We start from the raw sequence: 22,672 nt of genomic DNA, 5'->3' as shown, positions 1-22,672 counted from the left end.
GCTTGGTTTTGATTTTTAATATTACTACCCTTAACATAAGGCTTGGGGGTAACTTGCATGGAGTAGCAGTTATTACACTTAACAGAAACAAGGGGGTAATCTGCATGGAGCGGCTGTTACTACCATAAGAAACTTGCTGGGCATACTGGATAGACCATTTGGTTTTTTTCTGCTGTCATTACTATGTTAATATGTATTCAAGATTGAAATATCTTTCTAACTTGAGCTGGTTGTGTACTTAGGATTATACTATCTTAGCCTTTTTTCCACTGACAGTACAAAATGAATACTAAAACGAAGTTCAAATCTATCTTTGAACTGTACTCTAAAAATATTTTGGAAATTATTATTCTGGGATAAGATTCTTGGGAAAATTATTAATTTTAGCTGTACTGTTACAGCTAGCAGCTGTAACAGTACAGTTACAGTCAGAAATTTTTTTTTTTCATTTAAAACATATATGGATAAAAATAAAATATGGAACTAGAACTGGACCTGAGTAAGTCTGCAGTATAAGAGAATGTATGTGGTTCACAAGATCCGTAAAAATCTGTTTTGCCCCTCCCCCACATCATATATATTTGCCTCATAGGTTTGTGGTAAAGTTTTAGGGTGATTTGATAATTAACTTTATTCTAATTTTTTCTTCAGTTTTGTTGATTGCAAAGAATGTGGGCGGAAGATGCACCAGATTTGTGTACTGCATTATGATATTATTTGGCCTTCAGGGTAAGTATCTCTGTACATTCTAATGGCAGGTTTTTCATATGTTAATACACAATTACACCTATTGTGTAACATTCAGAACTTTGGAAGTGTACATCTTCAAGCAATAACATTTTAATTTTTCAGATAAATATTTTTCTTTTAATTAAAAAAAAATTGATATTGCTGTCCTCTAATTTAGCTTTTTTGTTAGGGACACTTGTGTTTAGAAAAGGCAAACTGAAAACACATTCACATCCCCTCTGATGATATTAGGAATTATTATCACAGTGTAGAAACATTAGCATATCCAATAAATTTATTATAAAACCCATTACATTTTACATTCTTTAAGCCTTACCACCTAAAATTGAAACAAAACTGAAGCACAGCAATAGTCAAAAATGTATTTAGATATCAGGAACAGTGGACCAGACTAAGTTACTCTACAGTTTTCTGAGAGAGAACAGTGGTCAACTAATATTTATTGGGGTAATTTTATAATTTTCTACACTGGTGCAAAGTCTGCAGTAATTTTTACCCACAGACTTTGCTCCAGTTTTCAAAGGAAAGTTTGGCATACTTTCCCTTTTGAAAATTTTTCCAATAAAACTACTCGCACATTTACACTGCTGATTTGTCTGGGTAGTTTTTCTGAGAAAAATTGTTTGCATATTTTTGAAAATTGAAAAGTATGCACATAAGTGCAAACCCTTCCCCAATTCCAGTCTCAGATACACCTCTTCATTGCAGATAAAGTTATGCATGTAGTGGCAAAAGGTTACCCACATACAAGAAGGGTATTTTTCTAAAAGCCCATTTCTGTGGGTAAAGTTCTGTTTTACCTGTGAAAATGGCTTTGAATATTACCCTCACTATTTCTGCCCAATGCATTCCCCCCTGTCTGCTAGTATTTTCCTCCCTGCCAAGTCCTGGTCAAGCTATTTGGATCCTTTTATGATCTCATTTGTCAATTACTCTTTCTTGTGGCATGTCAGACTCAGGGTGTCTGCTTGAAAATAAAAGTGTGTTTAACACTTGATTTTATCAATCAAGCCTCTGTTTAATGTTTGATTTTATCATCAGACTAGCAAACAGTCTAGCTTAGCCCCAGTTGTTAGCCTGCATTCTCCAAGGAACAAGCAGGATGAACAGCCCACATGTGGATGATGTCATTATACTGCACCATATATGGAGAGTGTCAGCTCATTAGCTCGAAACCTAGAAGGTTTTGCACATTTGCAGTAGGCACTGCACCAGCTAGCCCTCAGCAAAGCTTCCTCAGTTTTTTCATCCATGGAGCAGATAGCAATGTTCAGCAGCTGCTCCTTGTGTCAAACAAGTTCCCTTAGGTTTTCTCTTTGTGCTTGCTTAGTTTTCTTCAGAATTTTCTTTTTTCCTTTAACTTAATTTTTTTTTTTTATTTGGCTGGAGCACTTTTTTCCTAATCATGACTGTGAAAAAAGCTTCAGGTTTCCAGAGTTGCTCAATCTGTAATTAAAAATTGTCCCTCATGAATATATGCAATCTGTTTGCTACCTGGGAAAAGACCATGATACTGTGCCTTGTTCACTGTGCCCATGCAAGCCTTTCAGTGCTGTTGAACAGCAAAATTTCACCTGCAAAATTTTTTTTCACTAATTGGAACCATTTTCACTAAACTTGTCAGTTCACAAGTACTTGGGCTAACCAAGGATGCGTATACAATAAATCTGAAAGAACCTGTTCTCTAACCATTTCCTTACCTCAAAAAGGAGGTAATAGAGATTGAGAGCTGAAAACTCTGAACGAGGCTCCTACTTCTCAGTTTACATATCTTCTCAACCCACCAGACTTGTCTGCTGGTCCTGGTAGTGAGATCCAGGAGGTTTATTCTCCAAAAATAGGCATGCCATGGAGCATCATCACCAGTGCTAAGTACATCTGGCATGTTTCTTCCAGCTCTTATGTCTTCAAGACCTCTGATACATTAGGAAGACACGTTATCTTATGCAGCTTTTCCACAGCAGTTATCAGGGTAGTCTATGAAAAAGACTTAGACTGAATGTTTTAGAATGTTTTGACTAAGCATCTATTTGTTGTCACTTGCTATGGCTCCAGACTTAATTCAAGCAGGGCCTGTGGTGAACTTTCTCTCTGTGAAGACTTATTCCTTTTGATAAAAGCTAAGAAGTCTCAGCTAGTGTTCACACATGATATGGCTAATCTGGTCCACTGAATTCTTAAGACTCTACTATTACATCTTTGGGTGTCATCTCTACCAGGCAAGGACCAGAAGTTGCTAGATTCCTTTGCCAAGAACCTCCTCTATTCCATCATGCTATCAGTGCATATCTGTCCACTATTAATGGTGCAATATTTGTACCCTAGACTGAAGAAGACACAGGAGAAACTCCAAGAGGTTTCTTCGTTTCTCTCACATACGAAATGCCACATTATCCTTTCCATAACCTCTGGTTGCAAAGAATGTGGCAAACGTGTTGCCCTAGCAGCACTTTGATATGGTTACCAGGCATCAGAACTGTCTATATGAGTGCATAGAATGGCTCAATCCCAGGGCTCTGTGAAGATGTGCATGATGAGTTGACCAGTGTACCTTGCTAGGGTGACAGTTTGGTGGCTAAGGTCAAGGAAACAATGGACCTTATGAAGGATCATTGTACTATGGTGCAAACCTTATGCATTGCCACACAGAAGCAACATCAGCTTATAATGTGGTTTCAGGTTCCTTTCCAGAAGGGGACAATCTTATTACTAACATAAATGCTCTACAGTACCTTTTTGATCGAGAACATAAAAAACCAGACTTCAGTATGCGGCCAAAAACTTTCTTTGATTACCTGCAGCAACTGTGACCTGTGTCCTAGTCTCAGAGAAGGACCTGGTAGATGGCAGATTAACATATTTCTCTTATTTGCGGGTCTGGATAATGTTGGACTTATGGGTCCTTCACATAGTAAAGCAAGAGATATAAACCTCCAAGGAAGTGGGTCTAACAAGGTCATGAGATCTTGATAGCAGAATTCTCTTCTTTACTCTGCGTGAAGACCATAGAGTCAGAGCCACCCAGGGAACGGAGACAAGATTCTACTCCAGATACTTCCTAATCCTGAAGAAGTCTTGGAATCTGCATCTTATTCCTGACAACTGAGCCCTGAAATCACCCATCCCAGGATTTTATCCTTCTAAGAGAAGGCGAACTAGCTATGCTGTCTAAGACTTGAAGGATGCCCATAGGCACATCCCGATTCATTAGATCAAAGAAAATTCTTGTGTTTCTTAATGGGAGTCTGACACTTCCAGTTCTTCTTTTTGGCCTGTCAGCAGCATAACTTGTCTTTGTGAAGGTGGCTGGAGGTAATGGCTGAACACTTCAGAAGACACTGAAGTATTCATTTCTCCATGCATAGAGAACTGTCTCATCAATAATAACTCTGAGGCCTTCAGAAGGGAGGCCTTGTGAAATCTGATTCATCTCTTAAAGAATCTGAGATCCATCATGAATTATGAATAATCCCACCTATCACCAACTAGAGTTTATAGGGTCAGTACTCCACTCAGAAAAAGCCAAAGAATCCTTTCCCCCATGACTGAGTGAACAGTACTCTAATAGTGGCTTGCAGTCTATACATCTTGTCCATAACAGCAAGGGTCTTCTTTGGAATGCTAGGCCATGTATCCTCAATAGTTCATATACCCCTGAGTGCCATATTGCATTTGAGGCAGTCTCAGTGGTCTCTCTCTTTTCAGCAGAACCAGTATTCCCAAATCTTGATCCACACCTAAGACTGGCCGAGAGCTCACTGGTCCCTGGGTGGGTGTGGCTGGTCAGAGTCAATCTCACAGCACGATGTCCTTTTCAAATGCCACCATACCAAGTGGTCCCTCCCCCAGGAGTCCTATTTCAGCATCGGTCTGTTGGAATCTGGAGCAATATAGTTGCTACTCTTAGCATTCTAGTATGTCCTGTCCGATAGAACAGTGGTCGTTCAAACAGAAAATCAAGTAGCCGTAATCTCTATAAAGAAATTTGGCTCAAGGAGAAATTAAATGTACTGTATGGCTTGGGATGCTTTTTCCATACAATGGAGACATGGTCATCTAAGTGATCACCCACCAGTACTGTACATACCTAGGACACTGGCAAAAATGAAGCAGTAATATGGAACCATAAGCCTCATAGCCCCAGCATGACCCAGGCAGGTGTGGTTTCTGCTCCTCTTTCAGCTATCTGCAGCACTGCCAATTCAGTTCAAGCCATCACTAACACTAATCTTTTTTGCATGGGGAGGGCACTCCTACATCCAAGCATTTCAATGCAAACTCTGACAGCCTGGATGTTGACCGCACCATAGTTGCTACTTATGGATGCTCTTACTCTGTATCGAGTGCTCCCAACAATCCACTAGAGGTTCCTATGCCTCAAAGTGGAAACGATTCATAATTTGGTGTACAGAGAAAGGGCTCCCTGCCTTCTCATGTGCAATCCAGTGTTTGCTTGATGATTTACTTATCAAATTCTGAGCTAAAAGCAAAGTTGGTATGAGTTCATCTCAGTGCCCTAGCAGTCTACCATGACCAGATAGAGAGGAAACTGGTTTCCACTCATTCCTTAGTCTCCAGTTTCTTGAAAGGCTTAATACATGCAAAACCACCATTAAATTTGCCCACCATGTTGTGGATCCTCAAGGTTGTCCTTTAGTGTCTACTGGAACCACATTCAAACCAATAAACACATCCTCACTAGAGTATTTGACCATGAAGGTGACTTTCCTCATTGGGTCACTTCACCAAGGATAATCAGTTAACACCTAGTGCTGATCACCTAACCTCCATACAACAGGGTAATTTTTCATGCCCATCCAGAATTTTTACTGAAGGTAGTCTTGAATTTTCATTTAAATTGGGAAATTATCCTGCCTTTCTTTCATAAACAGTATATACTGCCAGAATAGATGATGTTATATAGACTAGATTGTAAAAGAGCTATTTAGAGAGGACAAAAGAAATCAGAAAATTCACACAGCTTTTTGCCTCCTATGACCCAATTAGAGCAGGAAGACATGTGAACAAATGTATAATAGCTAACTATAGATCTCTTGACTGTATAGCCTTCTGCTGTCAAAACACAGTTCCCCCGTTGCAGAGCCATGCATAGGCCCAGCAGGTCAAGGCAATGGCTACTTCCACAGCATACATTGTATCGACCTCTCTCTAAGAAATGTTTATGGCAGCCATGTGGAATTCACTGCATGCTACTGCATCCCACTACTACAATTATTATTACCACCACTACTCCTACTACCACTACTACTACTACTACATCCTTTTAGGACAGTAAGTTTGGTCAGTCACTTCTCAAAAATGTATTTAAAACAAAAAAGGTCAGTTTTAAAAGCCCTATGTGTGCCAAAGCAGGGAGATATGTGCTTGTCTCGGGCCTGCGCACGCCGCACAAATATTAAGAAGCACCCGAGTATATGTGTATCTCTTGGTACACACACAAATTGAAAAGGCAAAAAAAGGGGCAGGGTTGTGGATGGGATATGGGTGGTCAGGGTCTGTAAAATGAAGTCTGCGCATAACTATTTACATACACAATCGTGTGCTGGGGTCCCCTACCATGTAATTTTTTACTTCTGCTATGGATGGCGTATAAGTTTTAAAATTAAAAAATTCAGAGCTAGTCAACGGGGTTTGACGGGTTAAGCTAATAAGGTAAAAGGGAGTCTGTCTAGCTAGGGGGGTTAAGATTTCCTACCTGTTACTGGGGTGAACTAGGAACAAACTGAGGAAACGGATATTTGCTTCGGCATGTGGGCATAGCCAAATTCCTCCACTTACGCAGTAGAGGCAGCATATGCACGCATCCATATAAAATTGCACGCACATGTACGCACGTACTGCGATTTTATAATATATGCACATATACGGTATAAAATGGCTGCATCCATTGGCACGAGCTGGCATATGCATGTACATGTACGCCCGTGAGGCTGTTGAAAAGTTATCATTTAAGTGATTAATACTACTGTAATTGCCCAAATAGGTTATCTTGCAGAGGGTAATGGAAGGGGACATCAAGAAATCCCTTAACTTGGGAGTCCCCCCATATGTGGGACTGTTCATCCTGCTGATATGACATTTTCCATGGATGCAGACTTTGTAGTCCCACATTCCCTTATACTTCCCCATAGAGTTTAATCACCTCGTTATTTTAGCTTTGACATAGGCTGGCTGAGGAGGCTTCACTCAAGGCTGCTTGGTGCAGGCTTCTAGTAAGTGAACTGATACACTCCATATATGGTGCCATGCGATGATGACTCCCACATGTGGAACTGTTAATCCTGCTGTCCAAGAAGAACACAAATTAAATAAAGATAAGCAGCTTTTCCTTATCTGTTCAGCTATGGAAGACCAGCTCTGCATTGTTTTTGGGATGAGATCATACTTGCCTGCTTGCTGTATCATTCTATCATTACTAGTTCATAATCTGCAACAGATTGGCTGTGTAATGTCACAGATACCCCTATGTATGCAATAGTTTATTACATGTTCTGCTGAGAGAACTGTTCCTAGAAGGGCCATGGAATTACAAGGGGACGATAAAATGTTTATTATAAAGGTGTATTAGCTGAAATTTTGTAGCGTATGCTTTTTTGAACTATAATTAGGAATTAATAATACACATTTTAAGCATAAGATCCTCTTAATCTTTGTCTGACCTACAAAACCAATTTTTAGTTTATGCTTTATTCACTTGAAGCTTAATCCAGATGAAAGTCTTTACTATATAGACCTAGGGATTACATAGCTGCAGATGAATTATGTTGCATGGATCATATTTACTTGCATAGAGTTCTCAACATCTGCTGCACAGAAGCATGATACATATATGTGAAGCACTACATCTCAAAGGGCTTACCTCCAGATTGTTTCTGACTGACTTAAGCAACACTAAAAGAAATAATATATCCATTTTTGTACCCTGTTCTAACAGTTGCTTTTTCTGTTCCTCAGCTTTGTGTGTGACAATTGCTTGAAGAAAACTGGTAGAACACGTAAAGAAAACAAATTCAGTGCTAAGAGTAAGTTTGCTTTAGTTCTTATAATTCATATATTTTAAAGATAACAGTCTTAAGACAGATCTCAGTTGAGCTTGTTTAAAATGGCACATTATTAATCATTCTTAGGGTCAACACTTGCCATTCTTCTGACTTTGGCATATCAAACACATCTGAATGACCAGAAAAGTATAGTTTAATCAGTATGTTCTAATTACAGAGAAGGATTTTTAAAGTTACTCTTATCGGAATGTATTTTTCCCCCAATGCAATTTCCTGCTGCCTTTCCAGCTGTAATCAGGCCAAGGACACAGATGCCATATTCCAGACCCCATCCAATCCTACTTGCTAGCCATGAAAATCCATTCACCTCAGATGAGTGAATTTTTAAAATTTTGTCGTTCTTTCTTATTAACTAAAATGTGGTTGTGTCTGGAAAAGTTTTGAGTAGCATTTGATTTATTTTCCTGATTTAGTAGTTTTTGTGTACTCTATTTCTGAATCCTTCACTCTTTAATGAAAAAGTTGCAATGAGCAACACTTATGGAGTTACTGGCTTGCATCACATGATGCTCTTTCATAGCTTTCTAGGAGAGCTGCTGAGCATGTATAGAAGTAACTCACTCACTGTTGGACATGCTGCTTTTTAGTATCATTTTTGTTTGTTGTCTGAGGATGCCTTGCTAGTTACCATCATCTTAAGTCTCAACCATTTATTACAATTTTCTGCATTGACAAATCTCTGAAAAAATTCTTCCTTGTAAGGTGTCAGTTGTTCTTTTAATCACGTTAATTAGTTTATTTCAAGCAATGTTCTTTTTTGTTTTTTTTGTTTTCTTTTCATTGCTGCCTGAGCTTGATGCATAAATTTCAGCTTTGGTTTCAGCGAACCATGTTTGGTGCCTGCGGCTTGGTCAGGTTTTGCTCAGTATATCTGTTCATGGACAATTTGTATCTTTCAACTATGCATGTTAGTATTCAAACCAAAATTGAGAAGAAAGCCAGTGTCTTTGAACAGTGCCCAAAGTACTCCTAGAAGATATCCCTTATTGGTCATCCTGAGGGATGCTGCAGGTGTTCTGGTAACTACCACATCATCTCAGCTTGTGACTATTGCTCCAAGGTGTTGCCATGAGTTTAGGCCCAGTAGATGTTCTGACCCTGCCTAACTGACACAAGTAAGTCTCACTAAAAGATGACCTTGAAGCCTGCTATACAGTCAAAGGAAATCAACCATGTTCACACAGATGGCTATGTCAAAGACCATTTTAACTTCAGTCCTACTTCTCTTGCTCAGCTTAACATCATGAGGGTTCAAAGTTCTTGTCTTGCTAATTAGAGTGGTTGGGCGCCAAACCATTAGCTGAGATACTGGTGTTTGTTTCCAGTGGAACACAACTGTGTATTTGAATGTAGTTGAAATGTCCAACACATCTGGTTAGGTGGCTGGTTAGCTCAGTTGGTTAGAACGTGGTGCTAATAATGCCAAGGTTATGAGTTCATGCCCCATACTGGCCAATTTCCTTCTCTTTAAGGTTTTACCCAATTTAGTTCCTGGTAGAAAAAGTCCATAAACCATTATTAAGGTGGAGTTGCAGAAATCCACTATTTATCCCTGTTTTAAGCAGTATGGAATCTATCGACCCTTTGGCATCCAGCCAGGTACTTGTGACCTGGATTGGCCGCAGAAACAGGATACTGGATTGATGGACCTTTGGTCTGACCCAGTATGGCAAATCTTATGTTCTTTCTGTGCAATAGCAGATAACTTATAAAATCAGAATGATTGTGTTTAAGTTAATAAACTCAAGTTCCTGTCCATAAGCTAATGCCCTCCTTAAACTAAAATGAACCCTCCCACCAGTTAAGGTCATTGCAGTGTGGCATGCTTTATGTACCATCAGTGAGAGCTGCTAGTCTTCCAGGGTACCATGGAATCTGCCTTTTCTGTAGCAGCCCCTGTTTTTTGGAATTCTCTTCCAAGTGGAATTAAGGCTAAGCGACTGCACCAAGACATTTAGATCATCTTCCTTGGTTTGCAGGTACTGGTGTTCAAGTTTAGTAGCTAATGAGTTTCCTTTGTGTGAGTTCTGGATGTAGTCTACTAATTAGCCCTATAGTATTGAGAAACTCTTAAGACCAAAGTGAATTTGTTTCATTTTCTGGTGTTATATATTCTCCTAGGACAAGCAGGATGGTAGTCCTCACACATGGGTGATATAATCAGATGGAGCCCGGCATGGAAAACTTCTTTTAAAGTTTCTAGAAACTTTGGCTGGCACATTGAGCATGCCCAGCATGCCACGATCCCTGCATCCACGCGGGGTCTTTCTCAAGTCCTTTCTTTTCTACGGAGCTATTGTCTCGCCGGAGGTGGAACTCCTACTTTTTTTTTTCCAGACAAAAATGAGTTTTCTTTGCAACTTTCGTGTTCTTTTTTTCCTGTGCTACGTCTTTCTCTGGTTCCCATCAGGTTCTTTTTGATGAGTCAGTTTTTTCACTTGTTCCATATCCACTGGTTGTCATGTCCTTGCGATCTCTGGGCACCTCATGGCTGCCTCAGGCTTTTGCCGATGCCCCCAGTCCCCCGGAATATGTTCCTACCGGATCCACATGAAGTGTGTATCCTCTGCCTCGGGACGTCACACGATGTCCACGGCTGCAAATTGTGTGCTCAGATAACCCCAAAGGGCCGTCGAGCCAGGCTGGACAAGATGGAGAAAGTGTTTGGCTCGAGCAAGTCCGAGCCCTCGACTCCAGCGTCGGCGCCATCGACGCCCAAGGACAGAGGAGAACTGATCGCCTTCGATTCCCCAGTTACCCTCCCTCTCCTTGAAGCTCTCAAGGCAGAAGAGCTCCAGGGATCAGCCGGTGTTGGTCTTTTCAAAGCCCCAGACTTCAGGATCATCTTCCTTACCCTCTGCGCCGGGGAAGGACTGGGCCGAGCACCATGGGAGATTTGCAAACATCGGCACCGGTCCCCGCTGCGCATGAGATCAGGCATACGAGGACCATGGCACTTGTCACCATGCTGCCTAAGCAGCCTCGACACAAGGAGGCCTGGTCCAGGGCCATCCATACCGGTTCTGGTGCTGGACATCAACGCTCCTCAGGGCTCCGAAGAGGAGTTGGGCCCAGCCCTCCACTCTCTGCCTGCCCTCTCGTCAGAGGCATTCGAGGCGGAGCTGGAACGTTGGGTGCACCTGACGATGGATTGTGCTCTGCGCAATTGGGAGCCGGTGCCCCCACCACCGATACCAGTGCCCTCGCCAATGTGTTCGAGGCCAACACTTGCACGGATGCGGTGACCAGGCTGGAACAGTTGTTGAATCGCCTCAACATCCTCCTCTGTGTCCTCCCAATGCAATTGATGCCGGCACTTTGCGATCCCTCAGTGACCAGCCAAGCACCGAAATGCAAGGCGTGTCTGATTTAGTCCTCGTAGGGGATTCCTCGGGAGATGAGGGCCCATTGGTGCCCTCTGCACCTCAAGGTTCCTTGGGACCTTGGCCCGCGGTCCCTCTGAGCCTCCCGGTGCCTGCGCCCAGGAATATGCCCAGGTCTCCACGACCCTCTTCTCTGGGTGGCCTCGAAGAGCCTGAGGGCCCTTATGACCCCTAGGGTCAGGAAACTTCCAATGATTCGTCGGTGGACTCCGATGACCTTCCGTCGGATCCTTCCCCTTTGGGGGAACACTGGCGTTCTCCACAGGAGGACTTGAGCTTCGCTGGGTTTGTCCGTGTGACCGAGGCTATTCCCTTCCAGCTCATGATGGAAGAGGATGCCCGCCATAAAATGCTTGAGATCCTCCAATTTGTCAACACCCCGAAGGAGGTGGCGGTGGTGCCAGTGCATGAGATCTTCCAGAAACTTCTCCAGGCTCTGGGAACACCACTCTCTGTTGCCCCTGTTAACTGGAAAGTCGATGGGATATACCTCTCGTAACAGGCTGTGGGCTTCGAAAACCGCCAGCTTCCCCACCAGTCGGTGATGGTTGAGTCGGCGCTCAAGAAGGTGAAATGATCAAAAACCCATGCGTTTGCTCCTCCAGGTAAGGATAACCGAGCATGGGATACCATGGGTAAGAGGGTGTATCAGGGCTCCGTGTTGGTGGCCCATATTGCCTCCTACCTCCTATAGATGACACAGTATACCCGCAACCTTTGGAAGCAAGTCCTGAAGGTAGCAGAAGGCCTAGGCAGCAGCTTCAGGAAGCCCTTATGGCACTTGTCCAGCAGGGCCTTGAATGTAGTAAGGACGAGGTGCGTCTGCTACCTACGATGTCTTAGAGACGGCAGGGCATGTAGTGGCGGGCAGGTATTTCTGCCTGCTGTCTTGCCTGGCTTTGGGCCTCGGACCTTCACCCTGAGTTACAGGACCAGCTGCCTGACTTGCCTTGCACCGGCGATAATCTTTTTGGTGACAAGGTCACGCAGCTGAAGGACCACCATGAGTCTCTTCAGTACTTGTCTGCCAGTGCCTCAGCTTCACCAGCCTCTTCCAAAAGGTCATCCTGGACAGGGACGAGGAGACCTTTCTATAGGCCAAGGAAATATTTTCCGCCGGCCCCCAACTCCAAACCGCAGCAAGTGTGGTAGGTCCCGACAACAGCGGGGCCTCCACCCACAACCAGCTCCCCAGGCCAGCCTCACTACAGGGTTTTGACTGACAATGAGAGGGCATATGCCAGTCTCTCACAGTGCCCGGGTCCCACCGGTCAGAGGTTGGCTCTGCTTTTTCGCGGCCCGGTGGCTGGCTGTGACATCGGATCGGTGGGTCCTGTCTGTCATCTAGCGTGGCTACAGGCTGAATCTCGTGGAGACTCCAGAAGATTTTCCCCTGAGCCTGCAGTGGGGTCCCATCTTGCATCCAGAACTACTTCAAGAGGAGGTCTTGGCCCTTCTAACGGCCGAAGCAATGGAACCTGTTCCTCAGGAACAGCATGGTCGGGGGTTTTACTCACGTTATTCCTGATTCTAAAGAAAACAGGAGGCCTCCATCCCATTCTGGATTTGCGGGCCTTGAACAGATTCCTAAAAAAGGAAAAGGTCAAGATGGTATCCTTGGGCACCATAATTCCCGTTGAACCAGGAGGACTGGCTCTGCTTCCTTGGCCTAAAGGACGCGGATGCCCAAATTGCAGTTCTTCCAAGTTATAGGAGGTACCTTCTCTTTGTGGTTGGGCTTCAGCATTTCCAGTATCGCATGCTTCCGTTCAGCCTCGCAAGTTTTCACAAAATGCCTAGCTGTGGTGGGGGTTTACCTGTGCCAGCTAGGGGACCCAGCTGTTTACATATCTGGATGACTGGCTGGTCCAGAGCAGTACATAAGCCGGGGCTTGTACCATTCAAGTCCTGGAGCACCTTACAAAACCCGCCCAGAACCCCGCGGAGTTGGGTTCTCCTACTTTGGTTTATTCTTTCAGTTTTCTCATATCTATGTACATGACTGGAGAGAGACCCCGTGTGGACGCAAAGATGGTGGCATGCTCAGTGTGCTAGCCAAAGTTTGTAGAAACTGACAGAAGTTTTCCATGCGGGCTCCATCTGATAATGTCACCCATGTGTGAGGACTAACATCCTGCTGTCCGAGGAGAACACCTGTTACAGGTAAGCAGCTGCACTTTACTGTAAATTTGTATGTATATGCTTCTGTACAACATACTTTGTACATCACTTAGGCCATAAGTGTTAAGCGATAAATAAATTTTAATAAATGAAATGAAAAATTGTATAAGCTGCATTTGGAAGATCATTCAATCATTTGAACTGAGACTACACCATACCTCTCTCACAAAGGCCATCTCCCGGCTTGTTACTACGTAAAGGGTATAACACAGACTGGAAGTGTGGACCCTTTGTGCTGTGATTGACACTGCCTAGTGGGCAAACCCACTCGGCTCGCACCAACAGCTGGCAGAGAAGCCCTTAGATAGGCCCAGCTGGAGCTTCACCTATACCAGCTGCCTTCTCTGCAGGTTGAGCCCTTGGGTTCTGGTGTCCGGCAGGTCTTAGATGGTCCTTAGGTCAATCCAGGATAACATAGAGTCCAAGTCCAGAAAAGGATTAGGATAGGCAGCAGACGGCAGGGGTAAGAGGCAGACCAGTGATCGGGCCGGGCGGCAGATGACAGACAAGAGGCAGGCAGCAGACAAATCAGAGTCTAAATCCAAGTCCGGGTCAGAACCAGGAAGTCAAGCCGAGGGAGCAAAGAACAAGACAGGCAAGGCAAAGACAAAGCAAGACCAAGAAAACTAACTAGCAACACAGACTGGAACATAAGGAGAACTGTTGCTGAGGCGCTGGCTGGTTGCAAAGGACTTGCTTATATACTCCTGGAGGATGTGATGTCATCAGCCAGCGCCACAGGAAGTCCCAGTTAGAGAACCTATAAAGGAAGTCCAGAGTTGCAATAAGTTGTATTCTGGGTCCATGGAACAGCATGCTCCTGGAGGTTATGCTGGAGTTGCTTTGAATCAGAGGTAAGGAGTATAACAAAGGGTATGTGATTCAGTGAGTTAGTACCTTGGTCTTTTACCTTTGAAGTCCTTAGTTCAAATTTCAAACACTTCTCCAGTAAAACTGAGCACCTAAGCACTGTGAAATAAGATGCATGTGGCCCAGTTCTGGTATGTCAGGAGTATAAGTGATTGTGGAATTCATTGTCTATCGATTTGCAAGAAAAGAGATGTAAAAAGTTTTAGGAAATGTCTGAAAACCTTATTTTTTACTGAAGCTTTTAAAATATGAAAGTTGATATTTTATATGGTGAATATCATTTTGTTTAATTTGTGTGTAATGTAAAAGATATGTTTGAATTTGATGTTGAAATTTTATGAGTGTATATGTAATCCGCATTGAACTATTTTAGGTAATACAGCAAAATATAAGATTTTAAAATAAATAATTCTAAGACACATTGGCAAGGTCAATAAGGGAAAAGTTTTCACATTGCTTGTTACATGTTTATGCCTAGTTCTGTTAACAGTGCCATGAAACTTTAAGAATTAAAATCCATTCATTTCTTAGGTGAAAACAGATGTGGACTGATTTATTCCTGACTAAAGCCCAAAAGAAATTAATACAGCAGTTGTTTGTACATGCCAAATTTCACTAGTACAATTATGGAATTCTCCCAAGAATCCAAATAGAATGTATTTTTATGCTTTATTTATTTATTTATTTTTTTTATGTCAATTGCTTTGGGTTGCTTTTTTCTGAGATGGCCAGACAGCAAATGTAAAATGAAATTAAATGATCAACCTTGTCCAACTTAGGTGAGAACATCTAGAGCAAAAAGGTAATAGTAGGCCTTGTAAATTGTCCTTGAAGGTTGTACAGGGGTATCTGATGTATATTTTATAAAAGGATGCTGTTAGAATTACAAAATATGAGAACCAGTGACAATGGAGAAATTGTACGTTGGTTCTTTAGTGAATTCCAGAATTGTGCTAGTGATATTCAAGCAGTTATCAGCAACTGCTGTATTGGTTTCATAATACATACCCAACTCCCACTGTGTGACAAGGAGTAAAAAGAGCTACAAAATATAATAAATTATCTCAAAATGCAGTAGAATAACATTAACAAAATCACACTCCCCGCACACATTCATATTTTTGCTATTAAGAACCAACCCAGAAACCCCCATTACAGACTCCAACAAAACAGAGCCCCTGGCTGTCTCAAAGGAGCCCCCAAAGCATCAACCCCCTTTAATGCGAAGGTACCTCGATTCTTCAATCGCAAAAGAGATCCAAAGTCTGTGGTATGCAGATCTGCGAAGGCTTCTGGTGGACTCTCCGGTTTCTGCCACACAGGAATCTGCTACAGCAGGGGCCTGTCCTTCATGAAGATCTGAATTTAGATTTATTTATTTTATTTAGATTTTTATATTCTGCTTTTCGGCACTTCAAAGTGTACATCAAAGCAGATTACAATCAGGTACTATAGGTATTTCCCTATCCCCACAGGGCTTACAATCTAATTTTGTACCTGAGGCAACGGAGGATCAATTTTGTCTTACGGTATGGCCCTTGAGCAGGCTCGGTTTCTGTGATTGCCACCTTGCTACGAGTGAGAAAGTTCTCCACTTCCTTAGCCTATGTGTAGACTTGGGTGCGTGTTTGAGGCTTGGTGTGCAGATCGAGGGGTTCTTCCTTGTTCGGTTAAGATCCCACTCATTTTGGAATTTTTGCAAGATGGATTGAGTAAGGGGTTGGCCCTTAATTCCTTGAAGGTTCAGGTGGCAGCTCTTGTCTGTTTCCAAGGTTAGGTGAATGGTGGGCCCTTGTTGGCTCATCCGAATTTGGCCTGTTTCTTGAAAGGAGTGAAGCATCTTCGTCCTCCCTTGTGGTTACTGGTGCCTTTAATGGAGCCTTAATCTAGTTTTGGATTGTTTAGCAGGCCCTACCTTTTGACCAATGTATGCCCTTTCCTTGATGTTACTGACTTTGAAAATGGTATTTCTTTTGGCAATTTGTTCTGCGTGTCGCGAATCCAAACTACAGACCTTTTCTTCCCTGGAGGCGTTTCTACGAGTGATCCCAGGGACAATACAGTTGCATACTGTTCCTTTTTACCAAAAGTCTCTGATTTTCACTTGAATCATTCTATTTCCCTGCTGTTTCTGGACAGGGCGAAAGATGTAGAGGAATATCACCTATTATGGCCTTTGGATGTCAAAAGGCATATCTTGAAATATTTAGAGGTTTCTGAATCTCTCAGAAAGATGGACCAGCTGTTTATTCTCTATGATGAGAGTAAACAATGAGCTGGCATCATGGGCTACAATAGCCCACTAGACTAAGGAAGAAGTCACGGCCGCATATGTGGATGCTGAGCAACTGTTGCCTAGTCAGATTAGGGCTCATTCCACTAGGGCTCAGGCAGTGTCATAGGCGGAGGTTAGATTGTTGTCTCCCATCAACATCTGCTGAGCTGCAGCGTGGTCCTCCTTACATACCTTTTCCAGGTATTATCATCTGGATGTGCAGGCCCGGGAGGATTCAGCCTTTGCACATGTGGTTTTGACTGGACCGCGGGCAGCCTCCTGCCCTATTTCGGATTAGCTTGGGTACCTCCCACTGATTCTGAATTCATCTGTCTGGATGCTAAGAAATGAGAAGTTACTACTTACCTGATAATTTCCTTTTCTTTAGGACAGATAGATGAAGCCAGCTTCCTGCACTTGGCTGCCAAATGATTGTGCTGTGGTCCTCCTGCGTGGCTATGTGTTCCAGGGGTTACTGGTAAGTGTTAATCCAGTCCCTAGACTAGTGTTCATGCATTCTTTTTCTGAGCTCAGTGTTTCCTGTTGGCTGAGTACTGGAATGGTTAACTGTTATTAATAAAGTTTTTGTTATTCTGTCCACGTTTGGCTTTTGCAGAGAATACTGGTGGGCTGATGGCACTGCAGAGGTATATATACTGTGATGTCAGCTTTGCTCTGTCTCCATCTACTGGTAGAGATGAATAACCCACTGGTTCTGGATTCATCTGATCTAAAGAAAAGGAAATTATCAGGTAAGTAGTAATTCCTCATTCCAGGTTTTCCTTGACAAAACTTGTCATGGCCTTGGTTTCTGGAGCTGACAAGGGATAAACCCTGTCCCTGGCGGGCATCTTTCCCAGAAGCAGTTTGATGAGGCATTCATAGGATCTGTGAGGCAATAGTGTCTCTGCATGTTTCTTACCAAATACATCAGCAAGTCCAGGAAGGACTGATGCCCAAATCTGGGCAGCTGGTACTGGCAGGGGAGACCTGACTAAGGCATTGTTGCTGACAGGAGGACCCCCAGCAAGCGATTTGAAATGCTTGCCAGTCAGTGATGGGGGTTGTGTTGCATTAGCAAAGGCAGTCCAAGGATGATTGGATTGACTGCATTCTGTAAGACAGAGGGTGATTTGTTCCTTGTGCAGAGCCCCGATCTGAAGGGTGAGTGGAGCAGTATACATGGCCAGGTGGCCTGGAAGGGGACCCCCATATACCAAGGAGATTGTGACTGGTTTCTCGAGGGTCACTACAGGGATATGGTATTGGTGTACTAGTAAATAATAGAGTGGAGGCGATGAGACTAGATGGTGATGAACCAATTAAGGATGGTATAGCGCTAAAGGTTCTAGAATCCTTGTAACGATGTGTGAATCAATCAACTAATGAAGAGAAATGGGACTGCACCTTCATTTAAATGCAGCTTTATTGTTCCGAGAGCGCACTTGCAGACATTTTGCATACACTCTGTGACGGTGATCTATTTAATATCTAAAAGTTATTTTTATGTTAGTGCTCCCGGCAGCCTCTTCTGTGTAGGATCAGGCATGCCCCCGTTCCGAACGCTTGCAAACAGCGAACTGCCTTCTCTAGATGTATATTCGCTGCTTGATTGAACCCATTCATGTTCTTGGATCACAGTCTATGAAATATTTCTGCAAGGCTCTGTTTTGAATAAGATCTAGCATTTCCTTCGCACGTGCATGGATCTGACTACATAGTAACCCACTGGGACATACTACATCTAGTTGAGTTTTTAGGGCCTTTGTCCCTCCCGACACAGCCCATGTGATGAAACACGGTCTGTGTCAGGGAACCAAACTTTTCCTGTATTCTGTGAAAGAAGTTGGAAATACTTGAAATTTCTCTTCATTAATTGATTGATTCACACACCATTACATGGATTCTAGAATCTTTAGCACTATACTATATTTAATTGGTGTACTAGTGCCTATTCTATGAAGTTGCCCCCAGTGCCAGAGTCCCCAGGGACAAGTAGTTGAGGAGAGGATAGGGGTTGGCTTAGGTTTGCCTCTCGAACCAACCCGGGGTTTGGAAGTTTCAAGCCTTTTCGGAATATCGGACAACAAAATGCCCTAGAGCGGCATAGTAAAAACGGAGGTTGACTTGCTGACTCTTCTGCTTCTCCTCTTTGGTGCGTCAGGCCCTGTTGAGTTGCATAAGCTCTTCAGTGGAGGAAGCAGGCATGGTGTCTTTGGTACGAGTCAAAGGATATTGGAATTTGGGCACCAGCTTGAAATGCCGCCGAGATACTTTTCTCTCTCAGGCCTGTTCTCGGAAGTAATATTGACTCAAATAACGCGCACAATGGGATCCTAGATGCTGGGTGGAAGGTCTGTCACAGCCAGTTCATCCTTGATCTGCAAGGCCTTGCCAGAAAATGGCAACCAAGCTTTCTTCAATCCAATGGAGTTCCTAAGCTAGGGTCCGGAAATGTATGGTGTAGTCCCCTGCGGTACTGGTGCCTTGCTGAATGTGGAGCTTTTCAGTAGTTGCCAAAGAGGACCAACCTGGCTCATCGAAGATTCCTTGGAACTGCCTGAGGAAGTTATCCAGGTTTCCCATGAGGGGGTCGTTCCTTTCCCATGGGGTGATGCCCAGAATAGGGCTCATTCAGCCAAGAAAGAGAGGATATAGGTCATCTTGGTCCAATCAGAAGGAAAATTAGTTGCCTGCATCTCAAAATGCATTAAGTACTGATTAATAAAGCCTCTGCAGGCCTTGAGGTCCCCATCATACCTGGGAGGAGGTGGCAAATGTGGCATGAATCCTGGGATCTGGACCAGTGCAGCTGGAAGTGGTGCAGAGAGCAAGGCAGGGGGAGATGAGGCAGCATCAGGGTTCAGGCGGAGATCCAGAAAGCAAGGCTTGACAACAGCAAGGCAGGAATGAGAGCAACAAGCACTGCACAGGATGCAGGACGACCTGTTGCTGAGGCATCAGCCAAGTGGACTGGAGTGCTGATGATGTCATCAGAGGGTGCTGTGGCTTGGTTCCCGCTGCAGAGCCTTTAACTGGGAAAAGTGCACCATGTGAAAGTGGCAGTGGCCATACCACAAAGAGGAAGGCATGGTGTTGGCGCATGCTAGCAGCATCTTGAAATAAGTGGTCACAGGGCTAGCCTGAGGCCAGCCAAACATTACATCAAGAGAGACATCCTTGAGAGACATAGCTTATTTAAATCAGGGGTGGATAAACTTTTTTGTGCTGAGTCCCCTTCTTGGAGTTTATCATCAAAAACACACCATAACTACAATAAAACAGCAATAATTGTAAGAATGGAGCAGAGCAGAACTTTGACAGTTCACATTACAACCTGACATGCAAAAAAAAAAAAAAAATTCAAATTCTGGTGTCACCTCAGTAAAACAAAATCTCTCATTGCTAAACACTTTGCGAAGTAACAGACCCCTGCAAAAAAACACAAGACACTTAGAACCTTGCCATACCATTTAATCACAGCACTAATCCTCAGGGCCCAAACAGTAACCTTATTTATGAAAAGGCAGCAATGCAAATATTACACCAGGCCCCAGAACACTAATACACCATCTATTGGAGTAACAGAATAACGCAGACTACTACAAATCTCTACAGAGAAAAACTACATGCTAGTAAAAATACTTCACCTCAGTCACACAGAACACAGACTGACTTTTACCTAATACAGAAATAAGGGATTAGTAAGAAGTAGAAACATTTATTTTTATTATTTATTTTATTTGCAGTTTTTATATACCGACATTTGTTTAGTAACCTCACATCGGTTCACAATTAACAGAAACATTGCAGCTGTGCCAACTAGAACGAACATGTGCAACAGTGCTTTACAATAAACAATAAACTTTACAATAAACTTGTTAACGAACATATGCAATAGTGCTTTACAATAAACTTGTTAAGCAGGGGGGGGGGGGGAGGGGAGAGAACAGTGGAACAATGAAAGGGAAAAATAAAATAGTGGTACAAAGCAAATTGTTATCTCACTGAATTTATAAGTCTATAAATAAATAGAATGAAATTATAAGTCTATAAATATATAGAATGAATTTTATAAAAAAAAAACATGCAAACAAAAGGCAAATAATCTGAGAAACTGCGGTGCTCTAAATTAGAGAGCAAAAACAAAAATATAAGAAATGCGCATTCCCAAAGATGGCATTTATTTGATTTTTTTTTTTTTTTTTACCTTTGATGTCTGATGTGTTTATTTTTCTAATCGGTTGGTCCCAGTCGTTTTTCCACTATTCCCTTTGGTCTTTTCCTAATTCCTTTAAGAACATAAGAAGTTGTCTTACTGGGTTAGACCGAGATTTCATTAAGCCGAGCATTCTATTTCCAACACTGGCCAATCCAGGCTACAAGTACTTGGCAAGAACTCAAACATTAACTAGATCCCATGCTACTGATGCCGGTAATAAGCAGTGGTATTCCCGAAGTCAACATGATTAATAGCAGTTTATGGACTTCTCCTCCAGGAACTTATCCAAACCTTTTTTAAATACAGCTGCACTAATTGCCTTAACTACATCCTCTGACAATGAATTTCAAAGCTTAATTGTGCATTGAATGAGAGAGAATTTTCTCTGATTTGTTTTAAATGTGCTACTTTCTAACTTCATGGAGTGCCTCTTAGTCCTTGTATTACCGGAAAGAGTAAATCACAGATTCACATTTACTCATTCAGGTCCTTTCATGATGTTATAGACCTCTATCATATCCCCACCTCAACTGTCTCTTCTCCAAGCTGAACAACCCTAACCTCTTTAGCTTTTCTTCATAGGGGAACTGTTCCATGCCCTTTATCATTTTGATCACCCTTCTTTATACTTTCTCCAGTGCAACTATATATATATATTTTTTTTTAGATGTGGTGACTGGAATTCCATACAGCATTCAAGGTGTGATCTTACTATGGAGCGATACAGAGGCATTATGACATTCGCCATTTTATTCATCATTCCTTTTCTAATAATTCCTAACATTCTGTTTGCTTTTTTGACTGCCGCAGCACACTGAGCCAACAATTTCAATGTATGATCTACTATGACGCCTAGATCTTTTTCCTGGATGATAACTCCTAATATGGAACTTAACATGGTGTAACTGCAGCTTGGGTTATTTTTCCCAATATGCATCACCTTGTACTTGTCCTCATTAAATTTCATCTGCCATTCGGACGCTCAGTCTTCCAGTCTTGCAAGGTGCTTCTCAATTTATCACTATCTGCTTGTAATTTAACTACTCTGAATAATTTTGTGTCTGCAAATTTTATCACCTCACTCAATGTACCCCTTTCCATATCATGTACAAATATATTGAAAAGCACAGGTCCAAGTACAGATCCCTGAGGCACTCCACTTTTTACCTTTTTTTTCACTGAGAAAACTGATCATTTAATCCTTCTCTGTTTCCTGTCTTTTAACCAGTTTGCAATCCACAGGAGGACATCAACTCATATCCCATGATTTTTTCGTTTTCTTAGAAGCCTCTCATGAGAGACTTTGTCATTTGGCTTCTGAAAATCCAATTACAGTACATCTACTGGTTCACCTTTATCCACATGATTTTTAACCCCTTCAAAAAAAAAAAAAAAAGTAGCAGATTTGAGAGGCAAGACTTTCTGGCTGTGACCCATAAGACCGAGTCTATCTATATGTTCTGTGATTTTGATCTTTAGAATAGTTTCTACTATTTTTTCTGGCACTGACGTCAGGCTCACTGGTTTTATTTTTATTTTATTTTATTTTAAAAACATTTCTATACCGTCGTTTAGTATTAAACCATCACAACGGTTTACAATTAGGCACTTCATAAGTTTGGTTTATAAATTATCTAGAGGGTGCCAATAAATTTTTCGGTTACATGTTTCAATAATATGGTCTATATGGAAAGTGGATTGGAATTTCCATTTATATGATTTATAGGATAATCATATACGTTTATACTGTCCTCTTAAATTAATAATTATGATAAAAAATAATAAAGTGAGCAATTACGCTTTTAGGTGACTAACAGCTGTGTGTAGGTGTACTTACTCATCGACCTCACTGTGAAAAGCTTTTTTGAAGAGCCAAGTTTTCAAACTTTTTTTGAAGAGTTTTAAATCT

General features: G+C 42.3%; 1 protein-coding gene across 1 annotated transcript in view; it reads left to right on the top strand.

The window, feature by feature from the left end:
- The window catches only part of CREBBP (CREB binding protein), a 918,877-nt gene that overhangs the window by 694,464 nt on the left and 201,741 nt on the right, over positions 1-22,672 (top strand). Inside the window, exons 22-23 of the mRNA XM_029576620.1 lie at positions 652-729; positions 7,726-7,793. Coding sequence (XP_029432480.1) covers positions 652-729; positions 7,726-7,793 — 146 coding nt within the window. The remainder of the gene's footprint in view (positions 1-651; positions 730-7,725; positions 7,794-22,672) is intronic.

Source organism: Rhinatrema bivittatum, chromosome 14, assembly GCF_901001135.1.
Source record: "Rhinatrema bivittatum chromosome 14, aRhiBiv1.1, whole genome shotgun sequence".
NCBI classification, from domain to species: Eukaryota; Metazoa; Chordata; class Amphibia; order Gymnophiona; family Rhinatrematidae; genus Rhinatrema; species Rhinatrema bivittatum.
The sequence above is the reverse complement of the archived record's forward strand: the minus strand, read 5'-3'. Positions and strand labels throughout refer to the sequence as shown.